This window comes from Diadema antillarum, unplaced genomic scaffold, assembly GCF_040938485.1.
Source record: "Diadema antillarum isolate AM-2024a unplaced genomic scaffold, OU_Dant_1.0 seq00000377_RagTag, whole genome shotgun sequence".
NCBI classification, from domain to species: Eukaryota; Metazoa; Echinodermata; class Echinoidea; order Diadematoida; family Diadematidae; genus Diadema; species Diadema antillarum.
This window is the reverse complement of record NW_027271376.1, coordinates 130,900-149,780: the sequence shown is the minus strand read 5'-3', so window position 1 is coordinate 149,780 and position 18,881 is coordinate 130,900. Positions and strand designations below refer to the sequence as shown.

The 18,881-nt window shown below is 39.7% G+C and overlaps 1 protein-coding gene across 1 annotated transcript; it reads right to left on the bottom strand.

Moving 5' to 3' along the window:
- Positions 1-1,718: 1,718 nt before the first annotated feature.
- On the bottom strand, positions 1,719-18,267 carry LOC139731519 (kelch domain-containing protein 3-like). Its single transcript, XM_071642402.1, has 9 exons — positions 18,114-18,267; positions 16,370-16,543; positions 11,708-11,823; positions 10,261-10,332; positions 9,596-9,812; positions 6,993-7,188; positions 6,156-6,235; positions 3,717-3,795; positions 1,719-3,023 (listed from the first exon to the last, which is right to left on the bottom strand). Exons 1-9 carry the CDS (start codon positions 18,265-18,267, stop codon positions 2,954-2,956), a joined length of 1,158 nt encoding a protein of 385 aa, XP_071498503.1. The 3' UTR covers positions 1,719-2,953.
- Between the last annotated feature and the right edge of the window lie 614 nt (positions 18,268-18,881).

Genomic DNA, 18,881 nt, shown 5'->3' with positions numbered 1-18,881 from the left:
AGCATTTACAAAACAACCAATCAGCTGTGAATATCTTTGATGTCGCTGTCACAGCTACGATTATTGTAACTTATTAAAAATGCCTGTCTATTCACAGTCATGACAGACCTTGGTCCATAACCACATGTTAAACAGTTCAAACGTTTTTTTCCTGCTAATGGTCTTCCTATTCTGAATAACAAACACTGGATCTCATTTCAGCATCCTCACAGTCAGCAGGCAGGCACTGTGATTACACCCAGACTGTAGTAGGCCCTATGGTGTGTTTCAATCCATTTTCACAGTGAAATCCTGCCTACAGTCATCTGGGATGCTGGCACCTTCTAGTGCAATCACTGTATCTGCCATTATAAGTACATGGCTTTTCATATGTACACTTTTATGAAGGTCAATGACCTTTGACCACTGACTGAGGATTGACCTTTAACCCTCTCTGCACAAAGTTGTATCTACACTTATTTCTATCCACTGCTTCAAACAACATAATTATTGGACTTTAAAAAAGTTACAGCTGGAACATGCTTTTTTTTCAGCAAAAGTTCAGGGACCTTTGACCTTGAGATATAATCCAATCAGCACATCTACACCTTATGACCATGTAGCATACTAGGACCAGGTACAAAGAAAAAGAAACAGTTTTTCGTCAATGGCAGTGACAAGATCTGGGACTGAAGAATGGATGTACAGATGGATAGACATATGGACGGATGGACACCTCCAACACATAATGCCTCTGGCACCCTTTAGGGGCAGGGAAATAAGTAAAAAAAAAAATCAAATATCAGAAGAACAAAAAAAAACCTAAAAAACAACCCAACAATTTAATAGTCGTTATCAAATTTCATAGGCTTCATAGAATATATCATGCACAGTGTCAAAAACTTGCTGAAATGTTAATTTCACTGCTCATAACCTCAACATTGTCTTGATTTCCATCTCTGACATTCAAATAATGGTAAAAGTCTGAAACAGTGCTGGGCTAATTGCTGTTTAGCAACATCAAACGTGTTTGTGGGAATGAGTTATCAAGTTCATCGGTCTTCTTGTCGGACTACTTACATGAAAGGAAACGTACCAACTCTCCTCACAAACTGTCTAGAAAATATACTGATGCAATGTTGGTAACACAATGGACCAGTTCTGTCCTTTAATCATGAGCGTTCAAAACAGCCTATGGAAGGGAGATTTGATATCTTCCCTTTAAAAACAAAGAGCAAAAGCACAAACAATCTTAGGTACTAAAAATTATGCACAGGCATTGTGAATTTCACTAAAGCACTGTCAGGAAAACATGAATCATCTCTGCATTGTATTTTGTATGCAGATCACTACAGACCAAGCAATCTCGCCCCCTCTTTTTGTTCTGTAATTTGGTGCCATAATGACAGTGTAAAATTGACTACTATTGGGTTCACTTTTACCCATTTTCTAAAATGTTTCTGTCATTTCTTCTCTAAACTATGCCATCCCCGGGGTTAACATGCTGGACAACTAAAATATTAGCTCACAGGGATATCAGTAGAAAAAAAAAAAAGAAAAAAAAAAGTTGCCATATAACGTATGGCATATAGCTATAGAGAAATAAAATCACATCAAACTCTCAAAACTGCACAACTTCATAAAAACTCAAACATTAGCTCATCAAAAACTTGCCTTTTTTGCTATTATCTTTGGTGGACACATATAAAGTCTTTGACAAGTGAAATAAATTGCTCAGTGGCTCGGACCTGTGAAGAGAGAAATTCCCCATAAAAAAACTTCATTGCACATTTTTCCTACACTTCATTGAAGTTCATACATTTCAAAAATGGTTCTGAATATGATAAGGGTTGACTCTTGGCTCTTGCATCTCTTACCCACAGAGGGATGAGTTCAGATGACATAATGGCAGAAGAAATACTATGACATCAGGATAACCACCCATGACTGCTGCTCTGAATACATGGCAGCTATGCACAAGGTTTACAACGTGTAAGACAACATTTTTGAACAGAACAGCAGAAGCACAAAACTTAGTTCAACTGAAACTTTCAATTTTGGCTACACACACAAAATACGTGTATATACACAGCAACTGTCTTAGTGTTCACGTCCATTGCGCACACACTTGGGATGTTGGATGGAAAAAGAACAAAATAATCTAGTCAAAAGCACACATATTAACAAGATTGGATGAATGCACACCTGGCTTGGTGCAAAAGCGAGTTTTGAACCCACGAGCATTTGGTATAAAGTCAATTCAACATAATATATTTGAATTGTCAATCTTTTGGTTGCACTGTCATTCTGTCAGATTTCTTTGCCGATTCATTCCTTTGTTGGTGCTTTAAAATTTTTCTGTAAAAAAACCAACTTATTTGTCTTCTTCATAAGAAATACCCTGCTTCCATTTTCTGAAAGGCGGTTGATAAGGAAAAAGTTTGATGGTAAAATACTGTCAGTGAAATAGATGTACGGATGAGAGAGTGATATTTCCCAAGTTAGCACTCTGCACATCCTATTTCTGAAGTTCTCTTAGCACAAATCACAGGCTGGAAGTACTGCAGTCATCAAAATAAGAGTGCTGCATACGAGTACGCAGCTGATCACAATGGCAAGAACTTTCAAGAGACAAGCCTCGATAGAGTTTGAAGATGATGATTGTAAGATGTGCGCGTCATCTTCACCTCCTGAGAATAATCAGAGAACAGTGACACTGTCATCCAGACAGGCCAGGCACAGTACAGTGAAGTCAGCTCCAGAAAAACCTGGTGTAAGAGGAAGCTGCTGTTTCTTTGTTTTTTTTTTCTCCCACACTGTCCGTGCCTTTTCTCAGACATATTCCCGCGATTTTAAGGTTTGTTTTTCATCCACTGGAGAGCATAATAACAGACTGGCATGCAAGATGCTGGCAAGAGAAGCAGCAAGAAGCTCCCCCACTTCCTGACAGCTATTTCCACAACACGGCTGGAGGTCATCCCTGCTGCGTGGCCTCACACGGCTGGCTGATGTCACTGTTCGTTGTCATGGCAGCAATTTCCCACCTTCGAGACGAAGAGACAAAGAAAGACACATAGAAAGAAAGATAAGAGATAGACAGACAGACAGACAAACAGACAGACAGAGAGGCAAACTGCCTCTGCTGTAACCCGTTCCATACGGGAACCTGGTGGCCTGTGTATTAAGTCTATGGGGATTTTAGAATTCAGTGTGGAACGGGTTAATCTGCTGTTAATGTTTTGCTATGTAAGAAATTTTAGCGACAAAACCTGCATGTGAAGCACATGTGGCAAGACATTGGAAATCATTTAGGCATTGCCCTCTATAAAACATAAAATACATATTCCAAGAGTCTAATAGATCTATGAAACAGATGTTATCATATACACATAAAAGCCTCTTATTTATTTCTTATTTGGCAGTACATGAATCTTGATCATCATGAGCTTTTTTGAAGTGTTTGTACGCAGAGTATACCATGTGTGCAAACACTTCAAAAAAAAAAATGTGTGCTAGCAAAATTTGAGATATTTTCTGAAATAAAAAAATATACTGGCGATCAGTTTCATCTAGAGAGTGGATAACTATAACTATGGATAAAAAACAACAATGCAATTGACATGCCACCTGCATTGAAAACGGAAAATGCAAACACTATTGTTGGCAGTTGGTCCTGTTTAATGGCCCACTGCTTTCATTATCACTGCAGGATGTGATGAGACACCAAGATATCTTACCTCAGTGTCTTTGGCAGACAGGACGGGTCAATCTTCTCATTGATAATTGTCATCTGGCACATGGTCTTCAGAGATGGCTCTGGAAACAAGGAAAAGTAGAAATTACGCGGTGCGTAATATATGTCCCCGCCGGAAGTAGCATTTAGTAGCAAAATGTACAATATAGGTAAAAAATCAAGGTCAAAGGTCAAAGAAGTCAAAGGTCAAAATTCTGTGTAGAAGTTTTGAAGCCCTCACCTAGTGCCATCACATAAAGGAAACAGAATCGAAATCGGGTTAGAAATGGCGAAGGAGTAGCATTTTGTAGCCAATGTACAATATAGGTCAAAAATCAAGGTCAAAGGTCAAAGAAGTCAAAGGTCAAAATTCTGTGTAGAAGTTTTGAAGCCCTCACCTAGTGCCATCACATAAAGCAAACGGAATCGAAATCGGGTTAGAAATGGCGAAGGAGTAGCATTTTGTAGCAAAATGTACAATATAGGTCAAAAAATCAAGGTCAAAGGTCAAAGAAGTCAAAGGTCAAAATTCTGTGTAGAAGTTTTGAAGCCCTCACCTAGTGCCATCACATAAAGCAAACGGAATCGAAATCGGGTTAGAAATGGCGAAGGAGTAGCATTTTGTAGCAAAATGTACAATATAGGTCAAAGGTCAAGGTCAAAGGTCACGACTGAAATTCTGTGTAGAAGTTTCAAAGCTCCCATGTAGTGCTATCATACAAAGCAAACAGAATCAAAATTGGCTCATAAATGACAGAGAAGTAGCAAATTGAAGATTTTGATCACACACGGACGCACACACGGACGGACACACGGACACACACACGTACGGAGCCCGTTTCATAGTCCCCTGCTCGAACTCGTTCGGCGGGGACAAAAAATAAAGATTGAAACATCCCAAATCATTCAAACCAGCATCATTAGAGCACAATCAATGCCACTCCACAATCAAGTTAACTTTAATGAAAATAGTAAAGTTTGATTAATGAAATGTTGGAAGTTTATTTAGATTTGGCCCTTAGGTATGAAGTGAGAAAGTTATAGGATTTCAAGTTTTATGTGTTTTCATGAAAAACAATTATACAGGTTGCAACCACATGTGTGAGGTGATAATCAGAGTACTTGTCCCCCAAGTCTCACACTAACCTCAGTCTCTAAAAAAAAAACTTCACATAATTTCCTTTTTTTCTGTCTTCCTTTAATAAATCATGGGGATCTTTCACATATGATTCGGAAAAGATCAATTTTGAGGATGGGTGGGCTGCAGCAGCTCAATTATTGACCAAATACATGCTCTATTCTTCCTTACAACTGTCCCTGTCTCCTCTTTTCCCATCTTTACTAGTGTAACGTCAACTTCCAGCTCACTGCTGCTCCTCAATTGTCACTTTTTGCCTACCATACACTCTCCCTATGTCACTTCCCTCCTCCACTCTCCTCTTTCCAGGGTCCTCATTCACTAAACAACAGTCCTGTCGAGGCCTACATACACATGGTGTAACTGCAAACCATTCTTCCTCATTTATATCATCGTTCAAACTTTCAAAAGAACACATGCTTTCTGAAGTGAATACCCCGAGGTATGTGTACACACCACTGTGAGAGTGGAGAAATGGAGACACCATTGCCTGTCATAGATTGAATAGGTGGTTTCCACCAACATCCCTGCTTCATGAAAATATGCACGACTTCAATACAACAGATCTTTCTCATCTGAATTCAATTTACGCCATTCTGCCTGCTGGCGCTTATGCTACTCATAAATCCAAGACAGCTTGAGCATGGCATGGATTCAGCTTTCTATCTTCCTCTTTTCTGCCACAATGCATAATGGTGGTTTACTATCACCGTTGAATGTGGTTGCCACCACTCGAATGTGTTGGGAGCTGGGTTTAGGAGGCTTACAGGGTGTGAAATATCGGCACTGTGTTTAAGACTGCATCGTGTGGGGCTTTAATGCACCCCTCCAACAGCCCCACTCATCCTACGATTTCCGTAGAACTATATTTGGTACAATGTCTGGGGCAATACTCAGTCCAAGGATCACCTATAGATGATGGATATACCAAACACGACACAAACCTTTCACTGTCATGCAGTGTTTGCTCAGTAAATTCTTGTGAACATATTTTGTATCTTCTCCTTGAGTGCTCATCCTGTATAGGTACCTGGTATGATAACCCCCTTTTTTTCATACAACACTTTGTCCATCCAAGACATAAATTGATTTCATTGCTCTAGGCTAATAGTACAGATAAGGTCAATTACCATTCTTTCTGCAATCAGCCAGACAAAACACCATACATTGTACTTCAAAAACAAACAAGCAAGCAAACAAACAACAACATTCTGTGATAATTGGAAGAGGCTAGTCACAGCAATTGAACATCCCCAACTTATCCAGACAATGTATGCAGCCCTTTAGAAATAGCTCCCCACTTACCAAAGTCCAGGATGTGTAGATCTGCTAGGTCAATCAGGTTCTCCCCGGGACTTCCTCCAGGGATGTACTTTTCCCTTGGGCTGTGGCAGAGACAACAAGATAGTATGCACTGTGAGAAAAGCTCTTGACTTTGTTACCACAGCCTCAAACTTCTGTTTCACAGAGACAACAAAACAATCCAGCCGCACCCACAAATAAAAAAATTGTAAGTAAAACATAAGAGGAATGATCAGAATGCAGCGAAAAAAAGAGAGCAAATGCAGAAATCCGACAATGTCTTGAGAACTAAAATAGGATGATCCATTTTCAGGATCACAATCACAACCTTTACACTCCAAAATTTAAGCTAGAACTATCATGGGAATAAGGTTTTACTCAGTAATAGTCAGGGGTAAACAAAGTATTTCTCTGTGATAGACAGCCAAATGGCATTCCCTCTACCAATCAAACTATCTATCCCTTGATATGATCACATATCCCTAAGTGGCTAATTTACAACACACAAATATTCATTTTCTACAGGTTTTTCTTTATTTGATGCTTGTCATTTGACAGAAAGGACAGCTACAATGTGGTTGACTTTTTTTTTAATTACCTCATTGCATGTTACCATGTTGCCCTCTCCCTATCCACCCCCCAAAAAAATCCAACCCCAAAACAAACAATCCCCTAACCCACTCCCCCCCCCCCCCCCTTAAAGAAAAAAAAAAATGTTCTCATGTTCAATGCCATTACAATGTCTGGTCTTATCGAGTATCACACTATCAGAGCTATAATTGGTATGTCATTGAACTAGTGAAGGGGGCTTTGTTAGATAGTCTAGTCCAAAATGCACACCTTGTCCCTCCAAACATGATCATCCTGTCGCGATGTACAATGCAGCATTGTCGACGTCTCTTGCACGGAATCTTTCCCTTGCACTCCACCTTCTTCCACTCCATCGACGACAGGTCCAGCTTGTGGAGGTCGTTGAAGTGGGTGTCGATGGTGTGGTTGAAGCCTCCAAACACACAGAGGTGATTATCATACAGTACTGTTGGGAACAAAACATATTTCCTTTAGATACTTCTTTTAATCTGCTCAGGAGCTTATTTATAAGCAGAGTGAACACAGCATATACTTCATGATGTAAAAATGACTTGAATCTCTCAAATGTGGTATTATGCAGTAGTGATAACTTAGATTCAAGATTTGTATTTTTTTTTTTCAGGACAAATATAATTTGTGCACTACATACCTATCCTTATTACCATGGTAACATTTTTTTTTTTTTTGCTGGGGCTAAGAGGCAATCTCTCTTACTGACAGTTTTCTAGGGGCCATCTTATGACTCATGCAAATAAGAAGGATTGAAAAGGGTTAGAAAATGGCTCAGGATGGTTTAAAAGAATCTCTCTGTCACTGCTAGGCTGGCACATTGGAACACTTTCCTTTTAAATCTATAGACTGCTACATGTATGTCCAAATCTGTTCCAGTCCCCATCTTCCTTCAGAGGATAATGACAATATTTTTAATGCATTATTTTTTACACTTTTCCCTCCATATGTAAGGAAACTACTTTGCACTTTTCTTTCAGCAAAGCTAATGGCACTTATACTCCAGGTGAATTCCCCTCTCCCCTTCTCCAACGACAGTATGGTAATTTCACAGTTACCAAAGGTAATTACATTTGGGAACTGATTCCTGCGAATGCCTTATATTCCGCAAATACAATGTTTAATGAATCTGAACAAGTAATACAACTTCGCAAGTGGGTAAATTCATAGTAAAGAAGCACAGTAAAGGAATGGGAATAGATACCCATATTATCTTTCTTCACTTTGTGATTTACAACCTTCAATATGTGACCGTGCATCACAAAACAAACAAAAAGTTGCATACATTGATTTTGTGTAAGGACTGAAAATAGGTGAAATGGGTCAACCCAGCAAATCTTGAGTCTTGAGCTTTATATTTTCTGAAAGAGCAAGTCTTTTTTTACATTATCCCAAAGTTTGAGATCATAAAAGACACAGGAAATTGTGTTTTTCAGTTTTCCTCAAACACTTCATGGTAGAATAGTGTGATTAGGCGTATGTTATAGAGTCCCCTTTTCATTCCTACAAACCCTGTCCATACTCTTCACTTTGAACTCTAATAACTTTAGAAAGGATGATGCTACTGCTTTGAAAGTTGGCATTACCATGGGGTAGTCATCTACAGAATGTGTTAATACACGATGCTTAATTTCAACTTAATCTGATAATTCCTTCATTGTTGTTGCTCCAGTGGTTAACATCCTGTTTTTTCTTCCATTCCTCAAACAGCTATCACAGCTTGGCAAATATTATGCGCTTGAATAGACCCTGTACTTCACAGCCTTTTTTCTCAGTTCACACTTTCCAGAGTGTGTGCTTTCTTTCCAACATTTAGATGTGTTCGGAAAGTCCATATGAATTGAGTTATACATCATTTTAAAGCTTGAAGTCTGCTCTTTCAGAATCTGCTCTTAACTAAAAATCAATGTCTGGCGACTTTTTGTTGGTTTGGTGATGCAGGGTCACATATGATGTACTGCCCATTCTGCACTGTATGAGGCACTATTTTTGTGACTTTTCATTTTGTGAATATCAGTTGACTTGTAAACTTACAGACACCGCAAAAACATATTTTGTGTAAAGTACACATTCAATCACACGCAGTCAAATTCATAATTGGGAAGCCTGATCCAGCATGTCCTCATTCTGTCTGATGTGCAACATTTCTATCTCTCTTCCACTCTTAAAGGGGCATAGTCCAGGTGGTGTAGAGGGCGCTGTTGATGATACTGCCAATCACCATTAGCTTTGATACGAAGATTACCGAAGTTGAGCTGTCATCAAGAGTAAAGTGCGTAGTTGTTGCTAAGTAACGTTGCCTACGTTGTCTTCTCTGCGCATTGCCCAGTCTGTAGTAATGCCATGGTGCGTGCATATGTGCTTGTTATTACGACATCACAAAAGAACTTTACTAAAGCTGTCTTCCCCCTCACCCGAATCACGAGCTGAACTGTACTGTGATCCGACCACCGACTACAGTGAATCGGACTTCTTTGGACTCGGGGAAGTGGGCCAAAACGTAGGCGCTAGAGAGGAGTCGATAGCGTAGGTCTCTACCGGAAACTTGCGCTGTGCGCCCGCGTACGCATTTGACTAAAACACCAGCGGGGGCCCGTTGCATAAAACTCCAACCGGATTTTTTTTCCGGTTGAAATCACAAAATTCCGGTTGGAAGCTCTCAACCAGAGTTTTTATGCAACAGATTTTACATTCTTTGGTTAGCAACCTTTAAAAATTCAGGTTGGGCAAATCCCAACCTGAATTTTTAAGGTTGCCAAAAAAGTTTTATGCAACGGGACCCAGACCATGCACCTTTCAGCTCTTTCAAAATAATCTGGGGTCTTCTCGGAGCTTTAATTCACCTGCTGAATGACTTCTTCTCCCGATGGGTTCGTCCCCTGTTGCCCTGGGCGTCAGCCACTGCGAGTTCCTGGTGTCGAACATCTTCAGCCTATTGCAGTAGAACTCCCGGCCGGTGTACCACGGTCCCGAGACATCTGACCGACCACCAAACACGTACATGTGGTCACCGAAGGGTGTGGCGGTGTGGAAGTCTCTCCAGTGTGGAACCTCGCCACCCTGTGGATGAAATGGAGGGAAAAAATGACAAGATTTTGACCTCCTCCTCTTTTCTGCTTTCACTGTCCACATATTCTCTTGCATTGGAAATATATGGCAGAACAGCTACATGATATTTAAGGTCAAGGAATGGTATTTGGAAATTGTTACAAAAGACGGCAAACCCCATCAATATAAAACAGCTACACACATGCATTTTTAGTCTCTGGAGGACATTCTCACTCAAACAAACAAACAAACAAACAAACAAACAGATGCATCATTTCAAGTTTGACTCATGCTGCCTTTAATGAGCAGCAGAGAAAAACATACTGTGTAAAAGAGACAGATGATTACTATCTCACACATCACGATCATGCTCACAAACATCTTGCTCAACCTCGCACTCTCCTTCATGCACTCTCACTCACACAGATTCTGATAAAAAACAACTTGAACCAAGACTAACCTTTGGCTGCAGTAGTGTCCATTTCATTTCCCTGAAGTCCAGGGCATATGTTAAATTGGAATAGCTCTGCATCTGAACATGGGATAAGGAAAATGAAGGAAATGAAAATGAGGTAAAAAGAAGGCTTGTGCCTAATTGATAATAATACATGTACCTAAGATCCATTACCAGTAGTTGAGTACCAGTGAACTGAACATATAAACATGATTATACTTAAGTGGATCATTTTCAAGTACAGATATAATGTTACCACCACTCATTGCATTGCATTACAGGCATATAATCTGGAATTGATTGGATACAATGCACAATCATCGAATATTGGCACATTTTCAAGAAGGAAAAAAAGGGGGCAAATGATACCATATACAACAACGAAGAAATGGATACTTTCTGTACAAGCAACAAAATAAATTTCACATTTCATGCAATGCTCAAAACCAGATCACCAATAATTGTGTTCAAGCCTTCTCAACAGATATCATATGGCAATTTGAAGGTAAATGTATTAACCCATTGAGACGAGTCCTGAGTATACTTGGGCAAGTGTCTATGGGAAATGCGTGTTGTAGCAAAAAAAAATCAAACCATCCTCAATTGCTTAAGAGTAGCTTAACTAATCCATGCTATGTAACTGATGATAAATTGTGCTGCTAGGAGTATTCAGCTCATACAGTATTGGAAAACTTCGGACATGAGACAAATTGCTACATTGCAAAATATATCACTGGCATTGTCAGAATGCCACTCAAAATTTCAATGTCATATCTAAGTTTTCATCCTTCACAGAGAGCAAAGTATGCTAGGCTTTGATATCTTATTTGTTTCATTGCTTTCAAAAGAGACATTATAGCCACATTAGCACCACAATTCTTTTACAGCATCCAACAAAGGTCAGAGGAAGGTGATCAATCTACGTCAATGTAAATGGTTTGAACTTTATCAATGATTTATCCCATTTCTCCAAAATAAGTACTACTTTGCCCTTTCACTGCATACATACTTATATCATGTCCTGGGGATAGTTTCATAACAATGTTGAAAATCAACTCCACAAATTTGGTACTGTCATAGATGAATGGTCATAATACATGTTCCTGAAATACCTGTATAATAGTAGTTTCAGGCAGCTTAGCACATTACATATATGACTAATATACATGAAGTTATATCAGTTATGTCATTCATTCTGGTATACAGTAAAACAAGAAATGTTTGCATGCATTTTAAATTTGCGAAATTAAACTGCATACGAAAGTTCTTGTCTACACAATATGCACTGAATGCCAGCTGCAATTCATGGAAAAATATCATGCCGCAAAGAAGGCCGCCAGCTCCAAATTGCGAAAATTTCTTGCTGCAACAATATCTTGCTTTACAGTTGTAGAAAGTCTCAAGACGTTTCTATACAAGGGTTGATCTGGAGAGGTCAAAGGTAAACACTTACCAGGTCAATGAATCCCCCAAAGACATACATCCGGTTGCCGATGACACATGCCGTGTGGCCATCGGTGGCGTCCGGCAGGTGTCCCCTCGGTGACTCCAGCATCCAACGGCTTGTCTCTGGTAGTGGTAGGGCGAGAAGGGGAGGGGGGGGGGGAGCAATCAAAAGCATGCAGTCAATTACAAGTATCTTGACTCCTTCACAAAATTTATTTGGGTTGATATGTTTCTGCAGCTTTCTTAGAAAAAAAAAAGCACTGTATCTTAACAAGCATACATAGAAACTGCTCAGTAAAACAGAGGTTTGTGTATATCAGCATGCTCACAAGTCACAAACAAGGGTTGGAAAAAGAAATATATTCAAATTGATAAATTCTTGTGTTGAGTTGTTTCAACTGTACACTGACTGGCTAATTCCAGTTGATGAAAGGCGGTTTGTCAATCAGTTGCAATAAGAAATAAAGTGGCTTTGTATCTGCATCTTGCATCAGATCAAACACAGCGAAAGTAAGGAAGCATAAAAAATAATAAATGAAGTGCATTACGACTGCATATCATGAGGGATTTTGCTGAAAGAGAACTCTTGGAACACAAGAAAATACTTCTGTGCTCCCACATCTTGACAAATAGCAATTAAGCCTTTTCACTTAGAAGATTTTCTGAGTGGTATGATGTACTCAAATGGAATTTCTGCCGCGGGGCCCATCACATCAAGCAGTATCTCATGGATCTCGTGTGACAGCCCAAGGAGGGCAAAAAGGGGTCACCACAAGTATGCTAGTCACGTCCACCACAGTGCCGGAGTCATTCAGAACAGCTATGATTGACACCTGTTGCAACTTAACCCTGGGAGACATCAGTAAGGATGACTTTCCACCTTCCAAGTGCAAACTTGTGGGCACAAAAGGGGGGTTGGAAGCTTCCCGATGTGTACGCTATGACGCAAACATGCTCTATATCATCATTGGAAGGAAATTTTTGCCTCAGAGAGACAGCTCACATCAAACAATGGCAGGGTCTCCAAACATCATAAAGGTCATGGTTACAATGTTAACCAAATTAGAGAGCTCATAAAAGCACAACTACAAAACTTCCTCACAGAATTCTTGGAACATTTCCACGTAATAGTATGTTTTCCTGGCTGTGTATTCAAGGCATTGCAGACATTGTGCTTCTTTGAGATTTGGCGTGTACATGATATGTTATTAATATCACACTCTTTTTTTTTCTCAAAGGAAACACATTCTTTACTAGTCCACTCCAGATGAGTCAAGAATATGACATTCTTTGGAATAAATCATGAAACAGAGGAAGCAGATTCTGACACATATCATATGCAAGAAAAAAGAAGGAAGGGAAATGGGCTTGTATAAAGTCTTTCGTTGTATGACACAAATAAGGGGACCATTCATTCAAAGTGTCATCATAACTGAGCGACCACTACAGATGTCAGGTATTAGGGCTGACCTGTGGATGACGCAATGCATGATAGATCCCAGACATTTCAACAATTGACTCATCCTCATCAATACTCCAATTTTCCTCTACAGGTTTTTGTGTTCTTTTGCTTGAAATTCACCAACATCGATCACAAGAGTCTTTTTACGGATGAACTTTCCGGTGAAAAAGAGGGTAAACATGATTTAGTTGCCCTTGAAACCAACACACGTTAATTGTCCTTTCCTCATGGGAGTGAAAGATGTGAGAGATGAAGGGGCAATGTCACACAAAAATGTAAAGGTTCAAGGAACTTGTATGCCAGTTTGTGCGGTCTGCATCTCAAAAGCGCACTGTCAGTCCGGATCTGAGAAGGCTCAACAGACATACATTCCACTATTAAAGTGTGTGTGTGTGTGTATGTGTGTGTGTGTGTGTGTGTGTGTGTGTGTGTGTGTGTGTGTGTGTGTGTGTGTGTGTGTGTGTGTATGTTTACGTGTGTCATCAGAACAAGTGACACACATTCCTCAAGTCATGTTAACATTTCCGGGCGAGGTGTCTCTTGAAAGATACCATCATTTGCCGGGGATCTTCACATGCATCACGAACATGTAACCACACTTCAAGACTTTTGCCTCTGCTGTCTTCTCAATATCTTTACAGCTGCCCCAAGTTCTCAATGTGCTGTTCACTTTAGGCAGCGCATGTCACTCTCATCTCAAACTGGCTGTCAAATCTGGTTTCAAGACATAACTGATGGCAGCTGTCTCCGATAATTCTACTTTCTTCTTCTTCATTCCGATGGATATTATAGATAATTGCGTTCACTAGGTAAACTTCCTTTTGTCCTTCTTCCTTTTAGTTCTCCTGTCAATTTTGCCTTTTTGTTTTTGTTTGCTTCTACTCATTTTTCTTTTGCTTGTCTATCAAGTATGACGCTGATGACACTCACTTGTAGCAGTCTTCCATGAGTGTTATGTCAAAGGTCATCTTGATCTTATCCCAAGTGTGCTTCAAAAGTTGATCCTTTGGATATCATAACTGATTGGCCCAATGCTGCCTTCATCAGCCCGCTGACTCACAGACAGCATCCTTCCACACTGTAGCACTGCCACAGACCAGCTAGGAGGAAGGATCGGCTAAAAACCACTCTCACGGGAGGAGGGTACTCACTCTTGGTCATCAATTCACACCATCACTCACAAACAAACATCCTGCATACATCTTATAAAAAACACTAAACTCTGTTTGTATTGTGTATGTGTGTGTGTCCGTCTGTCTGTCTGTCTGTCTGTGTGGTGTGTGTGTCTGTGTGTGTTTGCGTTTTCATTTTTGTGACAGTGCGTGTTGTGCTTTTTATGGATGACATATGTAGCTTCTCACTACCTCCTTCTTGCCAAAACAGGCTTGAATGAAACACAATTCACAGTTCTGGTTGCCACCTTGTTTGTTTGGTCACAACAATAATCTAGACAATTGAGGAAAAAAGGGTTTTCTTTGCTGCATTTTCTTTTTTTGCTCCAACTCCATACTTTGCATTTAACCACTGTACACATGCAGTTTTAAAGGCATAGCCCTTTTTCTGTAAAAAGGCAACTGTTTTTCAAGACAGCATTCATAAAGAAGTATCCAGAAAGCCATACATTGATATCTTAGAGGGGCATTAAGGCTACTTAGAAGGGGGAGGAGAGGGGGGGGGGGAGGGGGTAAATGGGTAACTTTGGATTAATCTAAGCCCTGTCATAGTTGTTTAGATTCATCATTATTTCTTTGAAACAGTTACACTTGTACAGCACAAATCACACAGGTGAAAAGCCCATCATTTAGACAGGGAATTTGGCTGCAAAACACTGTAATAGGTGGGCAGCTACAGCTTCTGCACAGTTGACCTAACTTCCTTTCATGTCATAAACTACTCTTATGTCATAGACAAATTATCACACAAAACAAAATCAAACACCTAGCATGCGTTCTTTAAAACATACCATATTTATTGGAAAAATACACAGTAACTTGTGTGTGTGTGTGTGTGTGTGTGTGTGCCTCAGAGATGTCGATTTGCTTTTGTTTAGCTTTGTTTTCAAAACTCAGGATATCTCTTGTGCACAATCAAAGTCACTTCCTGTTGTGTTCACTCATGTGTAGTCTTGTGAAAAGTAGTGAATTCATGTAGAACAAAGGAAAGGAAAGAACAGATTTACACTTATGCAATCAAGCAATCTATGATGCTGTCCTCTGAATCAGACGGGGAGTTGTAATGACCTCTAGCACTAACAACAGCAATGCATGTGTATGTAATGCAATGCATTTAGATTCCTCATAGCAACTGGTCGACTTTCTCAATGCACAAGAAATGGTTTTCAACCAGAGGATTGTGGGACAGATGTACTGATATTTAGTGTGTGTCATGTAACATCTCCATGAGAGCATGTCAGTCATACTCTTTTGTTACAGTGTGCACTCATACACTTGAATGTTTTTCCAAGAAAGATATATATCTCATTTAGTACATATAAGGAAAAAACAAAAATAAAAATGGGTAGCCAGATAAAATGTGTTTGCCCTGTTCTCTTACATCCTTAACCCGTTAAGGATGGGCTGACTTTGCTACAACACACATTTCCCATAGACCCCTGCCCGAGTATACTCGGGACTCGTCCTCAACGGGTTAAGAGGAAAACTCTCCTCCATCTAAGCATATTGTTAACCTAAACTCATACCACTGCAAAAAAAAAAAAATCTTCAAAAACACTATTTTACATGATATTGCCCAACGGTTCAAAAGATTGCTGTTTGCTGCTTCACTCTATTCTTCTTTTAATCATAGAAAACCAGCATGTATTCATAGTTGGCCTAATATGTGTCAGCAGTTCTTGGTATTGCTGTAAAAGTGGAAATTTTTGCGGTGTGGAAATCTTCACGCACTTCATGCAACCAGAAACCAGCACGAAAATAAAAAACAAGGAAATATTTTTGCATGTCATATGTTCCACTGATAAATATCTTGATTCCATGGAATTAAAAATACACAAAATTCATCTTACTCAGCAAAGTGTGTAAAATGGAATGTGAAAATAATCACTTTTACAGTAGCTATCATTATTCATATGCAAAAATTTGATTTCCACCTGGGCATCTGTCATATATTATCATATACATACTTGCATGTAATACAGAAAAAAGAAAGAGAGATAATTGGTTGTTTTGAACTTCTCCCTGTTCTACTCACTGGTATCAAAGGCATAGAGTTTGTTGTCAGCCCCTGAAGTATCATTTCTCCCGCCCCACAGGTATATCTTGTCCTTCTCAGCGACCACGGAGTGTCCGTATCTTTGGAAAGGCAGGTGCCTGGGGCATTCACTGGGCTGGTTGCCATACGTAATGGGTGACCATTTAGACCTCCCTGTGAAAACAAATAAGATTGGAGTCCAGCAGCACAGGGGTTAATACAATTATAATGTATTCAAAATCAACAGTGGCTCAATTTAAAAGCCTGAATAACTAGTAATAGTCCACATCAGAGCTAATATAATGAGGAAAGACTTCGAATTAATGATGTGATTTCAATGCAATGTACAATGCAAATAGTGGCTGTTGCTACGTCAGGCAGGGCAGAGGCATGTAGTAGGATTATTGTGGGTGGTTCTCTGAAGTGTTTTCACAGACATAACAGCAAAGAAATAACTTGGTAGTAGGCGATTCTTCTGCACGATCACAATCAACAGTCAAAAAAACAACTTTGTTGCTTTAAATAGCAATGAGTGACCGAATAATGTAGCCTAATGGGATCATCCTCATGACAAGATAGTATTTCACGAGCTTACAGTATATATGTGAGAAAAAAAAAATTGAACAACAAATTAACAAGCACTTTTATTAGACACGTAATACTCACTGTGACAAATCATTTAAATCTTCTCACGAATTCTCATATCAATCAGTATGTGTTAATTAGTGTGAGACAAACAAAACAGCTGGGCCCCATTTCATAAAAGGTCGATGCGATAGCAACTCTTGCTGGAATGGCAATTGTCATGGTAATGACAAGAATCCAGCTTCCTGATTGGCTTTTGTAATTGGAAGTTGTCATTCCAGCAAGAGTTGTCATCCTAACATCTTTTATGAAACAGGGCCCTGGTGTACTGGTGAACTGGAACTGCTCAGCAACAGTTCCAGTTTAGAAAAATCTTAGTTTTATGGTACTGAATGCAAAGTTATGGAAACATCAAAGTTGCAAATAAACACTAGTGCTTTTAACAAATTGAAACTCTGTGAATAAACGTTACAAGTTAATCATGTATTTTTATCATGGCAGCAGGGCTTTTTACAAGCGCCTTTTGACAGCCAAACAGAGCATTTAAACCTGATGGGAAGGACATGACCCTAATGATACCAAGCTCAGTTCAACATCATCTGTCATATTCATAAAACAATAGAGACAATTTCTTCATTCATAACCTTGAAACCCGCTCTAGCGATGTGATAAAAACCATGACACCAACAAATATTCATAGCTTCTTATGAGAGCACAGTCTTATAACAGCTGGTGAGAGCACAAAACAAAAAGAGGAGATCTATGGAGATATTCCACCCATTTCTCCTATTATAGCTAGTCGTAGAATACAATCCACTGGTCAATGTTTCCATGCTAAGGAACAAATTACATCTGATGTAAATTCCTTGTGACTACTCTGCCCATACAGAAGACCTCTGAACTACATTGATTGCATTGCACAAGAAATTGGGAATGAAATAGCCGCACATGCAGATACCAATGATGGACAGATGTATTTGGCATGGCATTGAGTACTCGATCTCGGGCTAACTGTTAAAACCCATTGAAGATAAGTCCCAAGTATTCTATTAAAGGCAGTTGTCTATGAGCGAAATGCATGCTATCAAACAGCAAGATCAATTCGTCAATGGGTTAAGTAGTATTCTAATACTCTATAGCAGATGATACTGAAACTCACCAATACTGAAGACAAAGGCATCGATGGGATCCAACTGCTCGTAGTTCCCCCCTGTGCAGTAGCCCCCAAATGAGTAGATGTGGTCACCGACGCTGACCGCAGCATGGTTGACCCTTCTCGGTCCGCCGTCCAGATGTGCGATCCAGTGAGCCATTATCGAGAGACTGGGCAATCAGTCTTGGAGAGATCCACACATACGCACCCTGTAAAGTGAAGGAAAGCAGTAACACACTGTGATATGGCGGTATCTCCATTTTCTCCACTTGGCACTGGAGACCGGTGATAGAGCCAATGAAGAAAACTTTCCCCATTCAAAGACGTTCGCTGGAGCACAATGCATGCTTATCACAGAAGTGTTCTCTCCTCTGGTCAACTCCCCTCTTTGCTTCAGCACTTTTACAACCATTTATCAGACATGAAAACAGGTTGCATGTATGCATTAAATACTGGCTAAACTAAACCAAAGTGATGATCATTAACAAAGCAATTTGAATAGTTCAAGAATGCTACTTCTATAATGAATGGAAGTCTCTGATTTCAAGAACAATTGATATGGCGTGACCATAACTTTTAGAGCAAAGCAAATTTAGTTTTTTTTTCTATGTTAAAGGAAGTGATTCAACTTGAGAAGATGCCTCCACACACCCTGTCTTACCTAACTAATTCCTTCCAAACCCTCTTCAGTGATTTCAGCACTTGCCGCTGTGACCAGACACTTCCACCAACTCTGACAATTTGCTAATCAAATGACATCACCTCCTGGAAGGT